This window comes from Convolutriloba macropyga, chromosome 14, assembly GCF_964194025.1.
Source record: "Convolutriloba macropyga chromosome 14, txConMacr16.3, whole genome shotgun sequence".
NCBI lineage: Eukaryota > Metazoa > Xenacoelomorpha > Acoela > Convolutidae > Convolutriloba > Convolutriloba macropyga.
Genome location: NC_134481.1, coordinates 21,483,783 through 21,507,537, shown reverse-complemented (window position 1 = coordinate 21,507,537; position 23,755 = coordinate 21,483,783). Strand labels below are relative to the sequence as shown.

General features: G+C 36.5%; 1 protein-coding gene across 1 annotated transcript in view; it reads right to left on the bottom strand.

Annotated features, from left to right (window-relative positions):
* LOC142353096 (NADH dehydrogenase [ubiquinone] 1 alpha subcomplex subunit 13-like) overlaps positions 1-17,761 on the bottom strand; it is a 31,783-nt gene extending 14,022 nt beyond the window's left edge. The window contains exon 1 of the mRNA XM_075405292.1: positions 17,505-17,761. Coding sequence (XP_075261407.1) covers positions 17,505-17,711 — 207 coding nt within the window. The 5' untranslated portion in view covers positions 17,712-17,761. The remainder of the gene's footprint in view (positions 1-17,504) is intronic.
* Between the last annotated feature and the right edge of the window lie 5,994 nt (positions 17,762-23,755).

The window sequence follows — 23,755 nt, the reverse complement described above, 5'->3', positions numbered from 1 at the left end:
TGAGTATCTTAAGTCATATTTGACCATAAGCAAGGGTCCTGAGACCGACTCCTGTGATACGCCACCTTAAACTCGTAGTAACGCTGATATGAGGCATTCAAAGTAACCAGGCGATATCGGTTAAGTAGGCAACAAATGAAAAAGCTAACAAAATCATTTTCCAGACCAAATAAGTCCAAATAATTACAGCTGTGACATCAGAATGCCGAAATGAACCATATCAAACGCTTCTGCGCAATGAAACTATATGGAAAAAAGAGTAGTTGCTTTTGTTATCTATCCGAACAATTTTCATTACACTCAACCAATTAAACAATGGCACTTTTTTGTGACTGAAAACCGAACTGCTTCATTTTGATGTTTGAAAATTGAAGATAACTTTCACAAAAACAAGTGGTATAATAGGAAGAAGGCTAATTGGTCTCCAGTTAACAATATTATTTTCAGATCCTCCTTTGTGAAGGGGTCTTACAAACGCGGTTTCCCACAAAATATCAGAAACATTGACTAAAAGAATTTAGCAGAAAACGGAATGCAAGAAGCTGCCAAAACATCTCGGTAAAGTTTAAAGATATTGACAGGGAAGCAATCAATTTAGTCGTAAGATGAGCTTTTGGACAGAAGTTTAGTTTCCGCGACGGACAGCGATTCAAAAGCATCAGATGTGTCTCGTGATAATGTCGGGTAGTACATAGTTCCATTGAAGTTCTGGCACAACAAATTGAAGTTGCTTGCCTCAAGGTTTAGCTGTTTGGAAAACTGCTGGCGCCCCATGAACGCATTACTTTGAAACATTCATTTTGAGCTGAGTCTAGTGAACCACTAATTTAAACAATCAAGTTCAGTGAAATCTTCAAAATTTTCTCGAGTCAACATAGAGATTCAAATCTGTTTGTTGGATTTGACGGACGTTTTTGGCAGCATTTACAAAACTCACAAAGTGTGTTTTAACAGACGTATAGTTGAACGGGTTTAAAGACCTTTTCTTGGTTTCTTATCCAGTAAAAGTTTTTCGGAAGAGTATTGTAAAAATTAAAACTCCAGGGTAGCCATCAAACAACTTCCACTGAAGGCGTTAACAAATTTGACACAAGAGTAGTTGAGTTTGCTGAAGGAACATCAGAGAGGCGTGAGTTTCTTGGGCGGTTTTTTGTTCTTGGGTGGGGTTTTGTTTGAAGGGCCATTAAGATCGAAGAGTGATCACTTAGAGATATATTTTTAACCGAAAATTCCAAATAACCTAAACCCCCTCATGAGCTGGCTTTGAGTAAAATTGATATTCGCCAAGTCGAAATCTGTCACTGACTTTGGGCACGCCAGACTTATGAAAAAGTAAAAACTTGAAAAACAGCTCAGACATTTTTCAAATTGGTTACACGCAATATTTGCTGGAAGTGGGCGCTAAATAGAGACAGAGGTGTTGCCCGGACGGCAAAAATTAGTAGTCTTGCACAGGAAGTCCAGTTGTAGCAATACAAAGAGCATTTCTCAAACAAGACCTACATGAAGTCTATCTGATCGCTCTGTTCATTAGACAACTCTGTACTGACCGAACAACGGAAAAAAGATTTACTGTAGTTGTTGTTACACCAAGTTTCTCTTGTGAAGACTGTTAGAAGTACTAAATACATAGTCTAGAACCGAGCAGTTTCTAATAGATAGTCTAGAAGTTAACCCACTTACATTTAAGAGAAACGAAGATGGACTGTCATCTCACAACATGATCTGAGGCACAACATCTCACAACATGATCTTTTTGTTTGAATTACCAGAACATATAGCTCTTAAAATGGTCATAAAAAGTACTTATGTCTTGCAAACGACCTTTATCAACTTTAACCAGCCTCAATGTTAGACTGGTCCAAAAAAAACTCGAAAAATGACTAAAACCACGAAAGATTTCAACATTTTGGGCTCAAAAATTCCTAAAAATGACGATTTAACCTTAAACTACGGGCTTCCCAGTAGCTTCACCACACTAAGCAATGGAATGACTACTAACCGCCGCTAGGGACTTCTAATGAAACTCAATGTCTGCTGGGCGCTACCTGTTTATGCCTTTTTTAAGGACGAAAAGTCAAATAAGTCAGACGAAAAATCGGTTATTAAAAAGAGGCGATTTTCTATCTATCAAAATTCTCTGTAGCAACGAGTCATTAGGTGACCGTTTCTATTTCAACATTTTATCAAGAGGCAACGGGCGAATTGGTTTTAAATCGAAGAAAAATCCCAACTTTACTGATGCGATTTTGCGCAAGGGAGTATTTCCAAAAAATAAAGTTGTTTAAATGTCAGAATATTACATTGAGAGAAATCTACAAAAAGTTGGTAGATATCAAGATCAACCACTTCCTATGTTAAGTTTTAAAAAGCAGAATATACTTCACTTTTCAGCAAGTCTAGTCTAAATCTCGGATCCTGACAAACTAACAAACAAGTAATATGACTTCACTTTTTGTAAACTGCGATTCTTCCTAGCTGAATTTGGAAAAAAGTGTCTCTAATACAGCAAGAGGGATGAGACAGAGGAAGAAGAGTACAGAAAGTAGACTTTGTATGGACTTAAAGTGCGGGCTTTCTCAATGTAATGGACGAGTATTTACTGATAGGAAAAAATAATTTCTCAGACGTTTACCATCAAATAACTTAACGACCTGAATATGCGCACTCAACACATAAGGACTATTGAAGATCTGGAGATAACTTTGGCAGTTCACGACTCTTCATTTTTTAAACTCCATCGAATCTAACCTGAAAATAATAACGGGGGCTACGGAACAACCAGGGAGCCGTTTCAAGAAAATGCTCACAGTCAAGAGCCTGCGACGTAAGAAAACTTCGCTATTAATGAGGAAAAACCGAACAAGTTGGAACATAGTTGGAAAACTGAGAGAAAACAAAAGTGATAGCTTCGCAGATCTGGTCTCAAAACACCAATGAGAAAAAATGACATAAATTTTTTTAAAAGAAACTCGATAAAGACTAAAGTCTAGTTTCAGAGGCTGCCCTTGATTAAATTTCAATGGCATTTAGGAATCGTCTTTTGACCTTAATAATAGGAGCGTGCAAAAACATTTGAGTATCTTAAGTCATATTTGACCATAAGCAAGGGTCCTGAGACCGACTCCTGTGATACGCCACCTTAAACTCGTAGTAACGCTGATATGAGGCATTCAAAGTAACCAGGCGATATCGGTTAAGTAGGCAACAAATGAAAAAGCTAACAAAATCATTTTCCAGACCAAATAAGTCCAAAGAATTACAGCTGTGACATCAGAATGCCGAAATGAACCATATCAAACGCTTCTGCGCAATGAAACTATATGGAAAAAAGAGTAGTTGCTTTTGTTATCTATCCGAACAATTTTCATTACACTCAACCAATTAAACAATGGCACTTTTTTGTGACTGAAAACCGAACTGCTTCATTTTGATGTTTGAAAATTGAAGATAACTTTCACAAAAACAAGTGGTATAATAGGAAGAAGGCTAATTGGTCTCCAGTTAACAATATTATTTTCAGATCCTCCTTTGTGAAGGGGTCTTACAAACGCGGTTTCCCACAAAATATCAGAAACATTGACTAAAAGAATTTAGCAGAAAACGGAATGCAAGAAGCTGCCAAAACATCTCGGTAAAGTTTAAAGATATTGACAGGGAAGCAATCAATTTAGTCGTAAGATGAGCTTTTGGACAGAAGTTTAGTTTCCGCGACGGACAGCGATTCAAAAGCATCAGATGTGTCTCGTGATAATGTCGGGTAGTACATAGTTCCATTGAAGTTCTGGCACAACAAATTGAAGTTGCTTGCCTCAAGGTTTAGCTGTTTGGAAAACTGCTGCCGCCCCATGAACGCATTACTTTGAAACATTCATTTTGAGCTGAGTCTAGTGAACCACTAATTTAAACAATCAAGTTCAGTGAAATCTTCAAAATTTTCTCGAGCCAACATAGAGATTCAAATCTGTTTGTTGGATTTGACGGACGTTTTTGGCAGCATTTACAAAACTCACAAAGTGTGTTTTAACAGACGTATAGTTGAACGGGTTTAAAGACCTTTTCTTGGTTTCTTATCCAGTAAAAGTTTTTCGGAAGAGTATTGTAAAAATTAAAACTCCAGGGTAGCCATCAAACAACTTCCACTGAAGGCGTTAACAAATTTGACACAAGAGTAGTTGAGTTTGCTGAAGGAACATCAGAGAGGCGTGAGTTTCTTGGGCGGTTTTTTGTTCTTGGGTGGGGTTTTGTTTGAAGGGCCATTAAGATCGAAGAGTGATCACTTAGAGATATATTTTTAACCGAAAATTCCAAATAACCTAAACCCCCTCATGAGCTGGCTTTGAGTAAAATTGATATTCGCCAAGTCGAAATCTGTCACTGACTTTGGGCACGCCAGACTTATGAAAAAGTAAAAACTTGAAAAACAGCTCAGACATTTTTCAAATTGGTTACACGCAATATTTGCTGGAAGTGGGCGCTATATAGAGACAGAGGTGTTGCCCGGACGGCAAAAATTAGTAGTCTTGCACAGGAAGTCCAGTTGTAGCAATACAAAGAGCATTTCTCAAACAAGACCTACATGAAGTCTATCTGATCGCTCTGTTCATTAGACAACTCTGTACTGACCGAACAACGGAAAAAAGATTTACTGTAGTTGTTGTTACACCAAGTTTCTATTGTGAAGACTGTTAGAAGTACTAAATACATAGTCTAGAACCGAGCAGTTTCTAATAGATAGTCTAGAAGTTAACCCACTTACATTTAAGAGACACGAAGATGGACTGTCATCTCACAACATGATCTGAGGCTAAGGCTTGTTTTGACGGCTTAATTGATAGCTGATCGAAGTCATGGAAATTGGTTTCATCAAAGACTTGGACATTCTAGAAGCGTTTGAGATCACGTATGCGGGCAAGGGAGCAATCTAATTCAATTTCAATCAGCATAGCGATTATGAACACGATTTTTCTCCTTCATTTTACCATTCCAGCAGTTTGAACCGAACAAAACAAAATACTTTCAGGTGTTGCACGCCTCCTATTCCAGCAGAAAGAAAGCATTACTTCAACTGGTCGAGGCCGAACAATTGTCTGCGCTTTTTTCTAAATTGTTTGATGCACTTGACCGTTGATTTATTAATATTAGGCATGTCAAAAAATAATGGCTAAATATTAGTATTATAGGTTTACGCACCATTTACAAACTCAAAAGTGCCTTCAAAACCGAAGATTAAATAAAAAGGTTTTCAGTTTTTTCCCATAATACAACTCCTGGGGGTGTTAGTTCCATTTCAAAAGGCAACTTATTCCATTCAAAAGGAACAGCAAAACTAAATGGTTTTCGCCCAAATGCATGCCGGACGTTAGGAACCTTCAAATTGTACCCATATTGGCAATTAGTTACCTTATCATTTCGGAAAACTAAAGTGCCAAGATACACGGGAAATTTCCACGGAAAATGGACCAAACGTTGACCAAAAAGTAGAGTTTTGAAGAGATCACGGTGTTTCATAGGTAGCCAATGAAGCTCTTTGATATAAATTGCAGTTGGTGAACTAGCTGATAGCCTAAAAGTGAGACGACACGCTGAGTTCATTATATGCTGTAAATTATGTATACTATAGACAGGTAATCTAAAATACAGTGAGTTGCAGTATTTATTCGCGAGAGATTCATTACCAGAACTAACTCGATCAACGACTTTCTGCCAAATTTCTCTGATGGAATAAATTTTTCGCAAGGAAATAATAACATCTTCGACAAAAAACTAACCTGTTTTGCATATGAAATTCTGGAATCTAAGTTGAAGCCCAACAAAGTAACATTGTTAGAAAAATTGGCGTCTGCTGGAAGTTCAATATCACTATTTAAACTATTCTTTCTACCAATAAACATGTACTCAGTTTTATTCGAGTTTAATCAGAGCTTAGCACCACTGAACAACTTTTACGGAGTCGTAGGTATCAAATCAAAAGGCCCCTGATTTGTCGAAGCATGGTAAACATAATAGATAGCAGAGTCATCGGCATAAAAATGATAATTGACATCAAGACGTTCAAACAGAACTTCCAGAGAAAAGAGATAGCATGAAAAATGAACAGGACCTAGAACAGATCCTTGAGGAACAAACGTTTTATGATTCTTGGCATTGAATATTCACTATCAACTAAAACTCTTTGAGATCTACTACTCAGATAATTATTTAAAAAGCGAAGCACTTTATCTTTGAAAACCAAACTTGTATCAAGAATCGAAAGTAATTCATGATCGAGTGTCAAAGGCAGCTGATAGATCAAGTCCAATAAAAAAGTGCTTTATGTCTGATCCAAATTGAGGAGCAAATCATTCGTCACCTTAACGAGTGCTCCTGTAGGCATTATAGTATTTACTAAATAGACTATTCTTTTCAGGGTGTTCACACATTTGCATAAAAGCCTCCCGTACTAATAGATTTGATATGAAACTTAGGTTTGAGAAAGGTAAATAATTTGAAATCGTCATTGTCAGAATTTGCTTTCTTCAAGTGGGACTTATCAATGGCCATTCTATAGGACTGGAGAAAACATCCCGCCTTCAGCGAAAGATTCAGAAGTTTCAGGAGGTCGAGAAAAAAATAATCTGGAAATGATTTTACAAGATGTGTCGGAATGTGGAGATGTACTGTTTGACGACACCGAAATCAAATATCTAAACTAACTTATCGACAACTCTGTGAACAAATTCATTTAGTTAACTTCAGCTTTCAGAAATTCAAGACCGCAGTGGGAATCGATGCAATAATAGTTTCCATTTTAGATATAAAGAACTCGTTAAAGTCGTTTGCAAGCTGTTTTTTGTTTCCATATTTCGGGAGCTGTTCAAATTTTGACCAAGAAGAAATTTTAAGGTGGCAAACTTTTTAGGGCTACAATTTTCCATCAACGCATTCTCAATGTATAAACTACCCTTCTCTAAGAATTTTTAAAAATACATATGGTTAACACTTTGATATTCAGATCTTAGTACAGATGTTTTCGACTTTCTATATTTACGCTTTACTTTTTTCTCCTTTTGTTTCATACCCAAAATCTCATTGCCAAAAAATGGACATTGATGTTTAATAGATGTTTTTATTTTGAGTGGTAGAACGGAATCCAAAATATTCTCAAACCTTAGATATACTTGAGGCTTCTTCAATACTTGAGGCAACATCAAACTTTAAGCACGGCTTCGTAAATGTAATAAAACCCTTTTCCAAAATTCTTCCAATTTCTACATCAACTGATGTTGAGATTTAAGTTGTTTCGAATTGCTGAGCGCGAAGCAAACAAACGAATGGTCCGAAGAAGTAATGAAGCTATTCGATTTATCATTAATTGAAATATTGTTTGACGCTATAACATGGTCAGGAATCCCACCACATCTATGCGTTTTTTCTCAGACGTACTAGTCGGGTCGAAATCTTCAAAAAAAGGGTTCCAGATTTTCGATGCATCGTTTTTTGCATTCAGTTTAATGTTAAAGTCGCCCAGGAGAACAATCTTGTCGAATTGTATTCTTTTTTCTTCAACAAGAATAGTAAAGTGATCAATGAAAGATTTAACATTTAATCCAGGTGGCCGATAAACAGCGATTACTAAATAACTGGTAGCCCCAACAGTTAAAGGGGCATAACAGCATTCAAAAAATTCAGAGGCAAACTTTTCAAAATTTTCCAAATGGAGATCCCATCTGTAAAAGAGGCAAATTCCACCTCCTCTTTTATTAAAACTAGGTTCACTAGAGAAAAGAAATCCTTGGGGACAACACTGCTTTGGAATAAAATCGTCATCTGAGTTGTTCGTAATCCACGATTCTATAAGAACTCCAAAACTATCATTTACTTCCAAGAGGGCATTTACATCTTTCATTTTCTTCCTGACAGAGCGCACGTTATGTAGACAATTGTTTAGTTCTGTAGATGTTTCTTTCGTCCTTTGTTTTAATTGAGGAATGGCTAGTAGTCAATTTTCATCCAATTTTTAAATGTTCAGAGGAAGTGTCGGTTTCGTCACCGATATTTTCTGGGATGTAACAGAAAATTAGTCGGCAAACTACCATAGTCCCGCTCATCCAAAGTTCTCAATAAGTTCCCTCAGATCCGCCTTAATTTGTGTTTCTATATGCCGAACAGTACGGGGATAGAAGACACTACAGACTTAGTGAATTTTTGTTTCTCGCCAAGTTGCGATATTGCTTTACGTAAATATTTCTTCGCCTAAGTTCGAATTGCATGGCGGGAGAGTCTTGCTAACATCAGGTTGTACAATATAAGATTTGGTTGTCACTAAAATCCAGCGGTACATAAAATTTCTCGAGGTTGGGGAGGAATGACGCATTAGGAGAGGCATCTGATAAACCGCAGATCAAAACTGCTTAAGGTAGGTGCCGAAGTGAGCAAAAGCTTACTTGAAAAATTTGGCCTCGGAGAACAAAATCCAAGAGTACTTTTCTCCGGGAAAGATACCAGAGCGGAAACCTTAGTGTTCTGAATACCTGGTTCGAGAAAAGATAGACAAAGCTTTGGACATGGAAAAGTCAAGAAGGAAAAACCAAAACTCAGATTGACTACTTTCTGATACCCAAGAGGTTTTGCAACTCAGTACTCGACGTGACTGCCATCGAAACCTCTTGATTGCGAAATTGTGACTCCGTTTGAAGAAACCAAAGTCCATAATCCGGATGGAGCTTGTGCAATGGGATCGTGTCACGCCTGAAAACGAGAAAAAAAACCGAAGCTCTCTGCAATGCTCGAGAACCGTGAATCTTACACTAGCAAAGAAAATTTTGATCGAATATGTTCTGCATCAAAAGACGACACTCAGTTTTGACCCAAGAAGTCAAGAGAACCGCAAAAACAGGATTAATGAAGAAATTTTTAATTCAATGAATGAGGGAAGGAAGCCAAGATGGATGACTACGCCTCGCACAATCAGTTAAGTAGGAAGAAATGCAACAAGGATAAGGATGCTTTTCTTAGTAGGAAGTGTAAGGAGGTCAAAGATGTCTACCAATTATCTCCTGAGAAGCGGATCAGAAAATACGAGAGTTAACAGGTATATATAAAAGCTCTCAGACAGAGTTCAGCTGTGCGCAAAGTAGATCAGGAGACACCCTAATGCAGCCTGATGCTGCTAAAAGATGGGCGGAGAACGGCAAAGAGAGCTATGAGGAACAAAACCGAAAAGGTTACCTTTCAGTTTTTGATGGTGAGCTCAGTTGACCTAAGATACTTGTAGGAAACTGCTGCCGCTTTAAAGACGACAAAGATTGGGAAATCTGCTACCGATGGAATGAATCAGCTCGGAGAAGCTCAAAGCTCTCGGTAGCCACGGTGTTGCGATTTTATTTAAGTTCTTCAACCAGCTTTACGGTGAAGGTGCACTGCCGAAAGAAATTAGCAAATTAGCATCCCTTTATCGAAAACGGTCGGAACACTTCGGTTCGAAGAACACAAAACTAAAAGTCTTACGTCGCATCTGACTAAAATCTTGTCAAAGGTCTTGTGCAGAAGGAATAAACCAAAAATTGACCACCAATTGAAAACTCAGGATGGTTTAAGGTCTGACTGTGGCACACGGAACTTTGTTTGCCCTTTAAAATGTATATTAACGTTCCATGGAAATTTTGGACGATCTATATTTCTGCTTGGTTGAATACAAAATAGATTTCGACCGAAATGTTCAATGAATTGATGCACTTGCTAGACTACATAAATGTTGACAACAAAAGTCTCCGTCTGATCCAAGTACTCTATTACAAACAAACTGCTACCATACGAGTGCAAAAGGAAGTGAAAGAAGCAGTTACTACAAAAAGGAGTGAGAAAGGGCTGTATGCTCTCCTCTGACCGCTTCTCTCTTTACAGTGAAATTAAAATCATTTCCTTACGAGGTGTTTCTATTGGAGATCTTAATATGAATAACCTTCGTTATGCAGACGATACGCTATTGATTGAAACGAGCGACGAAGACGTTGAGAAACTTGTTAACTAACTGGACAGTCAGCAAGCAATACGGAATGGAGATCAACGTAATGAATACTGAATTCATGACAACCTTCATGTGAAGTACTCAAATTTAACATCAGTTTGAATGGAACAATTCTCAAACAGGTCGAAAAAGTTCAAATACTTAGGATGCCTAATCTCAACTGAAAGCAGAGAGACCCAAGAGCTAAACAACCGAATTGGCCAGGCCAAAATGCCTTCGCTAAAAGCATACGTGTTGGTTGTGCTAAACAGTTGGTTGTTCTTTTAGCTTTCTTGCTTGAACTTTTGCTCGTTTAAAGCGAAAAAAAGCCATTTCTCATTGTTCTTTTAAAGCAGATTTCAAGATTTAAACATTCAAACCTTTTCTTTTCCGTCTAAATTAAAAAGCTAAAGATTGTAACAGCTATTATTTATATACATTTAGAAATCGTATGAAGGCCTAGATATTATATTCTGACAGAATCGCGCCATTCCAAAAAAAATTAATCTCAATTTACACAGTAAATCATACTTTTTCGGACTTTATTACTACTTTATTTCCAGATTATTTTGTCAGGATGGATGCCAAGTTATTACAATTAGTGGAGACTATCCAGGATGAGAGTACGAAGCAGGTCGTGAGTACCATTATAAGCGAATTAAAAAAAAACCAGAGCGAGGTTAGTGTGCAATTCAAAAACATTAAGGATTTTTGCTCAGAGTTAGAAATGCGTGTTCGGGAACAAGAAAGATACACGAGTAAGGACTCCATCATTATTGATAATCCACCGTTTGACCCAAACGTTGATGATGATGCATTACTGGAACGGATTGTTTTTTTTATTAAAAAATTTCTGCGTTACGAACTGGAACCGAGTAAAATCAAAGCGTGTCATATACTACCTGGTCGAGCCTAAGAAAAAGGTCTGATGGCTTCTGTGATCGTCAAGTTTTTGTACTTTCGTGATAAAAACCAGATATATGCGTATCGAAGGTATCTCAAAGGACAAAAAAACGAAATAAATCAAAAGGATATTTACGTACGAGAAAGATTACCTGCAATGGATGCTTATATCAAGAAACTCGCAGAAGGCAAGGGACTCATAACAAGCACTAATAACTGCACTGTGTCCGTATTGTGTGATCAAGGAGATGGGAGAAAAAAAACTCGTAAAAGTAAATGATGTTACCGAATTGGAAAATAACTGGTTTCCGTAAACCAAAGCGACCACTTCGATTGACTGATGATGAACGTGCTGATCGGCTATTTGCATCATTCTCTCCTGAACAAAAGAAAGCTATCTTCGAAATTGGAAAAGCCAATTAAAGTGATGGAAAAAATTTGAACTGAGAATAACTCATTAAAAATTTGTGTTAACGTCTGAAGTGTTGAAGACACAACACATGTGTGCAAATTTATCTGTGTTTTGTTATACAAGTTTCATCTAAACTTACTTCTCAAAGTTGAAACAAGGATAAAAAAATTAAAAGTTAATTTTTAACTAAACTTTCTTAGTTTTTTATTCAGCTTATTTTTATCTGTTTAAGCTTTCCGTGCTTTTGGTTTTCGTTTTTTCAAAATTTACTGCATGAGGTTCTGCGATTTCCGCGGCTTCAGGCATTAATGTAATCATATATTTTATATATATGTTTTTCTTTTTACTTCTTCAAAAACAAAAACTTGCATCAGGCACTGCGATTTCCGCGACCTGTTGCAAGCTGAGTGAACTTTAAAAATTTGTTGTGTCACTAATAGAACTTGGGCTCAGAATATAATTTAGTCTGAAGTACTGCGATTTCCGCGGCTTCAGTCTCTTTTAAGTCCTCTTATAATCCTCTAAACTAGTTTACTTTTTTTTCAATAAATGCTTGAGTTTTTCTGGTCTGCACTGCGATTCCGCGGCAGCAGGAAAGACTGAATCGAAAAAAGACAGAAAAAAAAGAAAAACAATGGTTTATGGCTGCAATTTTGTCAGAATACTTCTTGGACATATATGACTTTTAGAATATTACTTCAAAATTTAAGATCAATTCATAGAAATTTTAATGAGCTAGATCAATTTATAAACCAAGAGAAAGCAAAACCTGATGTGATTGCATTAACAGAAACCTGGTGCAACCAGTATACTTTCCAAAATGCTTACCAGTTGAATGGATATGGCCAGTTGTTGAGGAGTGACAGAGAAAAAAAAGGTGGAGGTGTAGGATTTTTCATTCGGAAAGGCATCAAAGTTCAAATTAAAGCAATAACAAACAATGAACACGTACAATTGTTGACAGTTGCGTTGTTAGGATATCAAAATGAAAAAGTGATAACTGTTGGTTATAAAACTCCGAATTTTGGTATAGATGAGTACATAAACGTTTGTCAAGAGCACCTTAATAAATTCACTATCAAACCTGAGAGTTTGCAAGTTTTTTGTGGTGATTTCAACTTAAATGTAATTGAACAAACGAACAAAATTGCTAAGATTTTGGATTTTTTCTCTTGTACAGGACTGCAAATAAAGAATAGATCAGAACCGACAAGAGTCACTTCTTGTACGGCAACATGCATTGATATTTTTTTCGCGAATTTTGAAGCCTCAGTAAATGTGAAGGATACAATGATCTCTGACCACAGAGGAGTAGAATTGAGCTGCAAGGAAACAATGGTTGATCCGAAAAAATCAAAGGAAAAATTTCTTGTTAGGCCCCTAAAAAAACTTCAAAATAAGGAACTCAGGTTAGATTTAAATTACAGTATTGCAAAAAAACTGGGAACGAGAAGTAAACTATATCTATCTTCTGATTTAGATTTCAGTTTTACGGATTTAATGAGGTTGATAAACGAGGAGTTGGATCGTCATGTACCCCTGCAACAGTTCAAAAAGCACCAAAAAGCACACTAACGAAAAATTCAAACAGGTTCAAAAGCCTTGGTTGAATAAACAGATCAAAAATCTGTCTTAAAAAGCTTGAAGCCTACCAAAGATTGAAGAACGAACAGTCTGCCGAAAATAGAGAAAAATATAATAAGCTGCGTAATCGTTTAAAAACTTAACGAAAAAAGCAAAAATAGAATTTTACGAACAAAAAATTGAAGGAAAGGCTAACATAAATAAAAGTTTGTTTTCAATAATAGACGATATTAAGGGAACGAAAATAAAAAAAATATTGACAATCTGAATGCTGATGAAATCAATAAATATTTTGTTGAAATAGGAAAGAAACTATCTGAAAGTTGTAGTCTGCCGTCAGATCTAAGCCGGGTCAGAAAGTTAGAAAAATCCATGTTCTTAACTAACGTCACTGCCAAAGAAGTTTTCGACATTATCAAGCAAAAGCCCAAAAAAACTTCCTCTGATTTGCATAACATTTCAAATCAACTGATTAAGTTCATCAATCCAAGCGTGTGTGAAACATTTGCAAAATTAATTAATCGTTGCTTTGATGAGGGCCATTTCCCTAGAACTCTGAAAATTGCCAATGTTATACCTCTGTACAAAAATGGTAACGAAAACGAGTTCGGTAATTACAGACCAATATCACTGCTCCCAGTTATTTCAAAAATTGTTGAGAAATGTCTACAGAAAAGGCTTTCTTTTTTGTCCAAATACTCAGTAATAAACAAGGCTCAGTTTGGATATCAGGCAAAAAAAACACAATTGATGCTGTGTCAGAGGTTGTTGAAACATTAAGGATTTCTTTGTGTTCGAAAGAAAGTTACTATGGAGTTTTTATTGATTTATCGAAGGCTTTTGATACTGTGAGTCATGAAATTTTGCTCCAAAAATGTTTTGCGTATGGTTTGAGGGTGAAAATTTATGGCATTCTTAAGTCATATTTGACCAACAGACAACAATGTGTTTCAGTTAGCAAGCAGCGATCATCCTTTGAAAGCATTTTTTGCGGTTTACCGCAGGGTTCTGTTTTAGGGCCACTTCTGTTCTTGATTTACGTAAATGATCTGCCAGCTTTTTGTACAAACTGTAATGTAACTATGTTTGCTGATGATACAAATATTTACGGAAAGGTGGATGATGGAATTAATGATACAATAGAAAATGTGTCAGTTTGGATGGAATCAAATAAATTGCAATAAATAGAGATAAATGCAAGGCTATAAGTTTTGGTGCTACTAATGAGACACCTGAAATAAAAATTTATGATTACAGCATCGAATTTGTCGACCACATTAAGTACTTGGGTGTATACATAGATAGTAAACTGAGCTTCAAATCACACATTGAGAAAATAATTAGCCGGATGAATTCATTAACAGCGGCAATCAATCAGTATAAAAATTTTTTCAAAAGAAACATACTAGTCCGATTATACAAAGTTCACGTTCAACCAGTATTACAGTACGGGGTTTTGTTGTATGGAGTGGCCAATAAAAGCGATCTTCAAAAATTAGAGTGGCGGCAAAGCAGAATTTTTCGTTTGTTATTTTCAGCTAAAAGATTCCAAAGCATTGACGAACTGCGATGTAAACACAAGTTGTTTTCTGTTAAAGAGTTACACATATATGAACTGATAAAATTACTGTCAAGAATTCTCCGCCATGAACATCCAAGCAAATTTTTAAATAACTCATTTCCGGAATTAATTGAAGAAAATATCCAAATAAATGAAAGAACTCATCTAGTCAAAACAAAATATTTGCAAACGAAGCAAAGAAACAAGTCACTCATAAATAGATTAAGACGCTTATATAATGTTTTAACTAAAATGGATGAAAGTATTATTCAGAAATTATGCTCATTTAGTGCACAGGATTTAGCAAACTTTTTACATCGTTTTAGAGACTCATTTATTATAGATAACAGATTTTTTGTTAACCTTTTTTGGTAAGGAATAAAGCGAGCTGCATTTTTTTTTTGTAAAATTGGCATTCTTATTAAACATTTTCTTAGGGGTTTCTAAGTTTGATTGGAAAGTGGTATTACCAGGGTAAAATATGATTTTAGAGGGTTTGAATTAACAAATAAGTAGACTTTGAGAAGAATTAAAAGGCATCACTTGACAGGTCTAGCGACCTTTTGATGTCCTTTCGGGTTATGTTTTGTTGTTTGTAAATTTATAAATGCAAGCAATGGAATAAACTCAAGAACTATTTTATTATTATATAAAATGAGCAGCATCCAGTCTTTAAATGCTACATTTACCCCATCAGGTAGTACTGTTCGGAAACTTTGACCATAATAAAGAGCATGGAAAGCAGAATAGAATCATTTCAAATGTGTTTTCGGCGCATGCAAAGGATATCGTGGAAAGCAATGAAGACTAACACACAAGTATTACTGCAAGAGGGATGTACCAGAGGCCTACTAAGAGCATAAGAACATGATAACTACAATTTCTTCGACATGTTTTTCGCAAGCAGAAACTAATTCAACTAATCGAAAGAAAGACAGAGGATCACATATATGCAACAGCTCCGAGCCTCACCCATCGATATCTTACGAATAACAAAAAATCAAGAAGCGTAGAAGTTCTCCGTTGGAGTTCTCCAAAGTGGCAATCGATGTCTGGAACAGACAGGATACCTCAAGAAGAAGAAGACCAGCTTTCGCTAATTTGTGTTGGAAATGAACGGTCCATTTCAGATGAAGATCAATAAGTATTTTCTGGTGGTCTGAAGCAAATTGGTATTGGCAATGCATTGAAAACACCCCCTTTGTATAGTAGTAGTACAAACTCCGGGCTATTGCCCCTGGGGTGTCAGTCCCAGTGTTTATCAGTCTATTTCAGTTTATCTTTTTCCAGTTGTTACATGTTCCACATTTGCACATTATTCGCCAGGTGCACTTGTTCAGTTGATTAAAACTTTTTGTGAAGTGTTCCCAGTAGATGTTGGTGATTGTTTGCTTGTTGAGTCCTTCGCCGTAGTTTCTGTATACGCGGGAGACAATGTTGTAAAGGTGCATTGTTCGATGGAAGAAGTTTTCATCTGCTTTTGCAAGTCGATTGTTCTTTATTTCAAATTCACCTCTGCTATTTTGCCTAGTATTTGATTCGTTTTTTCTCTTCATGTTTTCAATTTCAACATCGTATTCATTCCGTTCTAGCGATATCAGAAGCAGCAAGTCGTGCATCTCAGCATACATACTAAGGGGTAGCAGTTTGAGCTTTAGTAGGCGTTCCTTGTATCCTGATACTTGTCCATTGACAATCCACTTTGTCGCTTTTATCTGAAGTGATTCGAATTTCGATAGGTTTGTCTTGCTGGCATACCACGCTTGCGAGCAGTACGTAACGCTTTATCTGGTAAAAACGCACCAGTTGCTTTTTGGATCCGGATTTCACAATTTTCTGTCCAGTTGAGATTTGAGATGAGGAGCCCTATGTCTCGCTGTACACGGGCTTCTTCCAGGTTAGTTTTGTTTAGGCTTGCTGAAAGTTGACCTTTTAGATTCAGTAGCTTGCATTTTGAGGCATTGAGCTGCATTTGGTTTTCCTTGCACCACATTTCGATGTGGGTGGTTCCAGCTTCCAATTCCGTTTGGCTTTGTGCGATCATTTTAAAGTCTTCTGTAAAGCCGTAGTTTTCTATTTCACGTTTCATATTGGGTAGATCATTAATGAAAATCAGGAACAGTAGGGGTCCGAGGATGGATCCTTGGGGCACACAACTAGTGACATCCAGGTAATCGGAGCAATCGTCGTTTATCTTTACGTACTGTTGCCTGTTTTCAAGGTATGAATGAAAAAGTGTCAACAATTAACCGCCTACTTGCAATTTTTTAAGCTTCTCTATAAGGATATGATGGGAAACTTCGTCGAAAGCTTTGGCGAAGTCCAGATACAAGATTGTGAGTTTGTCAACCGTCTCTTGGTCGTACTTATTATAGAATCTAGGAAAATCAAAAGTTGAATTGTGGCAGATCTGTTTTTTCTAAATCCAAACTGATATGATGCAGACATAGTTTGCAGTGCCTATAGAGGGCATTGAAGATAAGTCTTTCAAATACTTTAGAGATGCAGCAAAGAAGACTAATGGGTCGGTAACACTTGACGTCAGCTTTATTACCTTCTTTGAAGATTGGTGAGATTTGACTGATTTTCTAGTACTTCGAGTACACGCCCTTGTTTAGTACTGTCTGGAGTACTAATTTTAGTGACTTGCTAAGAGATTTTGAGCATTGTTTCAGGATGATGTTTCCCAGTTTATCTGGTCCCGTTGTTTTGTTTAACTTCAGATTTTCCAATATTTTTTCAATTTCAATATCTGTAATTTCAATGGTGTTTAGAATTCGATGTTGGGAATTAATCTGCATTGTTTTCTTGTCAAAGCTAGAGCAAATTAAAAATATATAATTTAAGACCAAAGAGTACACTATTTTAGAGCATAAAAAAATTTAGAGCATTACAAAATTTCAATATAAGGCGTTCGTAATTCTTACTACCGAAGAAAACAAACCAGCCGCGTTCGTATATACATTCCCACTTTCACAGCTCTGTTCAGCTAATCCTACTATGATCGATGAGCGCTTTATCTACAGAACAGAAAAAAGTTAAAACGCAAGACAAACCTGGTGTACTTCGTATTCTTCTCGATTGTATTCTTTGTACAGTTGGAACTGTCTAGCTAGATGATAGTTTCCCCATGCTGTCAAACCGACAAGCGCTGCCGCTGCCTTCCAACCCCAACCTGCCCTTGCCCATTGTCCCAGATTACGGGACCAACGGAATACGGGGTATCCTCCCACAGGGGGCATTTCCTGTTTCGGTGCCGTCATTTTTGGCGGTTAGCACTCCTTCTATGCCAATGTAATGCGGTGATCAATATGACTCTGAAAATAAAGTAACGGTCATCGGAATACGCTGAATAACTAAATTGTCATGTTCGCTAACTCGCAATCTAGTATATACCACACAAAAATTGAAAAATTATAATAGCTAACAGACCACGATTTAATTGTTTAACAGAAACATGGATAGCACACGAGATTCCAAACAATAAATTAATTGTTTTGTGTGAAAAGGATCCAAATAGTCAAAAAGCCAGCCCAGAATATGTAATAACAGACCTCAAGGACCATAAGTTATCCTTTTATCCGTCAATTTTAGGAAAACTCAATGCTTCTGTAATAAAAAGGGCCGCAATGATAACAATTAAAGTCAAGCTCAATCTGCTCTGGATGGGATGGATTAATTGATTGTGGGGACCTACCAAAACAATTAATTTATTGGTAAAAATATTTCATCAAACTTGTTTTTCTTTTTAATCAAACTTTTTTTCTGTTGTTGTACCAAGGAAATCTAGCAGAGTCATCTCCGTGGAGTATGCTTTAGAATCTTGTAATCTTCGATCGTCATTTTTAGGCAATCAAAGGACGCGCAAAAATGTTCACTGAGTTTTAGTCTAGAATCTAGTAGGGAAAGTCAGCTTTTCAAGTATTCTATATTGTATTCAGGAAATCTATTCAAATTTGGATCCATGGTGCCATGGTCGCAATTATCAGTTAAATAAAAAACCACTGTATTTTTCAACAGAAACATGGATGGCGCACTAGGTTCCAAACAATGAATTAACGGTTTCGCATAAAAATGATCAAAATAGTCAAAAACCAGTCTAGAATTTGTAATAACAGAACTAAAGACCACGTATTACTCTATTGTCCGTCTTTTTTGGAAAACTCAATGCTTTTGAAATAAAAAAGGCCATGCGCAATGATCATGCGCAAAGATCATGAGCAAATTAAAAACCTTGCAGTTGAAAATGTTCTGGTAAATCTTTAGTGAAAACAAAGTAGGAGGCGACTTCTGAACCCAGAGGTAAACCCGAGGTGATCGGCTTTATTTACTTTCGCAAAAATATTAGAGACATTTCACAACTTCTGTGAAATTATCAACAGGTAGAGCAAAAGAACGTGGCCGACTTATTACAAACACTGATCCACTACGAAGGTCAATATCACTCACATTTAGAACATATGGAAACCCGACAATTCCTTTTATCCGTCAACTTTTTGGAAAAGTCAATGATTCTGAAATAAAATGGGCCGCAATGATAACAAATAGAAAGGATGCTCAATCTGTTCTGGAAGGAGTGGATTGCAGACAACCAGAGAATGAGAGAGAGAGAGTTTAGGCTTCTGTGGGTCTTTCCACATGGGTTTGCACCCTTCATATAACGACTGAGCTGAGCTTCTGCACCGGGTTACAATGTCCACAGCTGCAGTTGAAAGCCCAGGAACATAAGTTGACTTCCGAATAACTTTTGAAGAAGTAGTTCCAGTATATTTTTGTTAAAAATTTCTTATCAATTTGATCGAGATCGACGTTCCCTACTTTTCGTATTATATTTAGTAAATAACTGGTTCTTTTCCAGAAGTTTTCATCAGCCTTCCTTGTTCTTGTTTTATTAATTGTTATTAGCTTGCTTTGACGTGTGCTTAACAACCCTTCATTATTGTTTGTTTTAATGGGTTTTTTTATACTGTAAGATCCTTTAAGCAGTGGGATGAGCATTAATAGGTCATGCAATTCAAAGTAATATGACAATGGCAGCAACTTCAGTGTGGTCAGTCTTTGCTTGTAACTAATTTCCCAGTTACTGATTATCCACGACGTTGCTTTTCTTTGAATGCGCTCGATATCTTTGCTTTCGGTCTTATTCGCGAACCATGCTTGTGAGGCAAAACTTATGACTGGTATAACGTAGCCGACATATGCATTGAGTTTTGTTGTTTGCGATGCAAGGTTTGATATGTTTCGTTTTAGGAAATAAAACGCTTTCCAGGCTTTGCTACAACGTTTCTTTATATTCGCTTTCCATGATAACTTAGTAGCCATAATTATACCTAGATCTTTTTGCTCGCTTTCATTTGAGAGAGTTTTAGAGTTAAGTATAAAGGAGTGCCAGTTTTTGTCGTTTACTTTAATCGGCAGGATGTGACATTTGCTTTCATTGAGTTGCATATTGTTGTTATGGCACCATTTTTCGATTTTTTCCAGGTCACTTTGTACCTTTGCTGGATTTGTTGATACAAGCTTGAAATCGTCTGCGTATCCAAACGCAGAGCATTTTGATGTTTGTTGTGGAAGATCGTTTATATATATTATGAAAAGTAGGGGACCTAGGAGAGATCCTTGGGGGAAACCACTGGTTACTGGTACAGTTTCAGATTCCGAGTCATTTACTTTCACGTATTGTTTTCTATTTGATAGGTAACTGGCTACAATCTTTAAGAAATTTCCCCCTACACCCAGGTTCTCCACTTTGTTAATCAGAAGATCGTGAGGAACTGTATCGAACGCTTTTTTGAAGTCAAGGTAAAGTACAAAAATTTCGTTGTCTTTTTCGTCGAATTCATTATACAACAGGTCTAGGAAAAGCAACATCTGGGTTACTACTGATCTATGCATTCCAAAATCCGTGTTGTGATTCTTCTAGCTTTGTCTTGACAATTTCATATAGTTCGTCGAAAATTAGTTTTTCTGATACTTTTGAGACGCTACATAAAAGACTAATAGGGCGTTATTGTTCAATCAGTGCCCGATTCTGATCCTTAAATATTGGTACAACTTCACTGATTTTCCAGTAGGATGGAAGAAAGCCTTTGTTCAAGGCAGTTTTGAAAATCAGAAAAAGGGGTTTAGACAAGGCTGGCAGATTTTTTAGTACCGTGTTCCCTATCCTGTCTGGGCCGCAGGCTTTGTTTGTTTGAAGTTTTGACAGGATTTCTTTGATCTCACTCTTGTCTATTTCAAATTTATTGTGCAGATGTTTATCGAAGGACTTTTTCTTGATTTGATTGGTTTTAAGGAAAACTTTAGAAAAGAATTCACTGAAAAACGCACAATTTTTATTATCTTCATTAGTTTGTGCGTCCTTGTACTTCATTGTTTCCGGGTATCTACTACTTTTATGACTTGACTTGAGATATTTTTGAAGATCCGAAAAACGTCTACCTTGAATGACTTTACTTTCGAATTCTGCTTGGTCCTCATTCAAGGAATTTCTTAATCGTTTTTCCATTTTCTTCAGTTTTATTAATCTCGCCAAGGTGGATTTCTTTGATGTTTTTCGTTTTAGGGTTGATATTAATTTATTAAGGTGGGACGAATCTTCGCTTACCCAAGGAGCTAAGTTTGATCTGTGGGTTGTTGTTTTTGGGACATTTTAGCTGAGAACTTTGTCTAGCCATTTGTACCATTGAATTACTAATTTATCTACGCTGCTGTAGCAGTAGGGATTAAATGGGTTTTTCTCTATGTATGAGTTCAGGTCTTTCCAGTTAACTTTGTTAAATGCGTATTTTTTATGTTTCGTGTCAATCGTTGTCGTTTTCTCAATTTGTATGGTAGTTATAAAAGCGTCGTGGTCAGATTTAAAACTCTTATTGAATTCATTGTTCCTGGTCTTCGTGATGACAATGTGTGGGTTATTGGTTAGTAACACAAATAGCTGATGTTGTGTTTTCTGATTTAGGACTTCCTGGAAATTGAGATGTGATAATTTTTCAAGAATTTGGATTTCATATTCATTTTGGGAGCTTAAGGTTTTCCAACAAGTGTGTTCGAAACTTATGTCTCCTGCTACGATTATTGATTCACAATTTTCTTCTTCAGCAAACATTTTCAGGTCTTTTATGAGATTTATCATTTTTTCGACAGGCCATCTGTAATTACTTTGCTTAGGGGGGTTGTAAATGCAGCAAATTATCATTGGGACATCTTTTGGGGTAACTTTGATAGCAACGTACTCGTCAAGATTATTATTACCCAGGATCACCCTTTCATGCGGTAAGTTCTTGACAGCTATGAGGACCCCTCCATGCTTCGATTTATGATTGTCTGTGAGTCTATCTTTCCTGTGAAATGCATATTCTTCTAGGAAGAGGCTTTCATCAGGTACGTCATCAGTTGACCATGTTTCGGTTATGCATAGAATGTCCAAGTCATTTTCAGTTTTTACGCAGTTAGAGAATGAATAGCGTCTTTTTAGATCTAGTAGGCTTCTGGCATTGAAAGTTAGTATTTTCATTTGTGTTTGTAGTCATGGATTATTTGCGTTTTCATTTTCTGTTTGATCAACATTTATGTCTACCCATTTCTTATCAATTTGTTGCTGTAACTTTAAATTCGTATTCGTATTTCGTTTGATTTTGTGCCGCTTTCAAGCATTTGCCTTCTTTTTTGCAAAAGGTCATTTTCAACAGCCTGTTCTTCAGGGTTCAGTTCTTTACTTATAAAGATGGGCATTTTGTAGTTTTTCATTTTGCTGAGTGATAGCAGTATTAGGCGTTTAGCATAATCACTATCTATTTTGACTATGAGGGTTCGACTTTTACCTTCACTGAATTTTCCAACTCGTTTTAAGTCAGTGACATTGCATGTAATTTGCAGGTGCTTAGTGACCGCTTTGACTTGTTTTTGATCATGCTCGTATCGTTCACGACTGTTGTTTGATTTCAGTTCAGGAATGCCTCGGAATCTTATGCCTTCATAGTTTTCATGGTTTTTCGGGGTTTTTTGTTGGGGAAGTTTTATTGGTTTTGGCTTTGGTTCTGTTGGGGGGGTGATGTTTTTGGCTTTTCCCCGAGCTCTTGCTGGATTGAATTTAGTTGGGTATTGACTGCTAGGTTATCAACTTTTATTTCAGCTCTTAATTCCTCAACTTCTTGTAAGAGTTTTTCTGTTTCATTGTTTTTTCGAATATTTGTGATTTGGTCCAGCAAAGCATCTTTTTGTTTTAGGTCAACACAACTGTGGCATATTAAGAGAATGTTGTTTAGAATACCACTTATACACATAATAATTTCATTTATTGAATTGAATTGATTTGGTTTCCAATTAGCAACTAAACCAAACAAATAATTGGTTGCGGAACCTATAAAAACAATTTTTTGTTATTAATTATTGGTAAAAATGGAGAAGTTAATGGAAGGAAAATTTTTTGACTCAAGCATCTCATCAACTGTAACACTAATAGCACCATGAGAGGGACCCTGAGAGGCTTTGAGCTCAATAATGAGAGAACCCTGGTGAGTACATGATTTCTAATCAGACCCATGCTTTTTCCTCCTCTGGCGCGACAAAGTTTTTTGAATACTCCATATTTACATTCACTTTTTGTGCATTGCATTTGTATATACATCATGACAGTTGTCCGTTGTCCACGAGATAATTGTCCAGCTTGGTGCCTCGACTCTTGAATGAGTTTTTTTATGTCAGAACGTTTCTCCTCGATTTTCATTTTTCCTTTTAGAGTTTTTCTCTCGAGCATTTATGTAGAAGTACTCTTTAAGATAAAATTATTCAAAGTCAACAATGAGTGACATTTTCGGATTGATGTATGTTAAATATCAAAGGTTTTACCTTGTGAAGATCTCAAATAACCATGATCTGTGCTTGCTTAAATATTTGCACAGGCAAAGTATTTTTTTGATAGTTTTTCATCGCCAAAAACCGTTTTTGGAGCATGTGTATGGGTTGTAGCTTTTGTCTGGAAGATATGCGCAGACCATATTGAACCTCGGATTTTATCCAAACGTTGCATTATGTTAGAAGAAAACTTTTGACAACTCATAGTCTTATAACAATAGATTTTTGACAATTCAACTTTGAAAGCAATTTTTATTCTCCGAAAAACCTCCGAAACTTCATTTTCTGTCAGCGTATATATCTAAGTACTTGACACTTCTAGATTTCTCAACGGCTTGATCTTGTAGAAACAATTTACAACTATTAGATCTATTAAAACGGAGTGAATTAGTATTTTTAACACTCAGTATAAAATTATTCTTGCTTGACAAGGCAGGAAAATGGTCGTTCT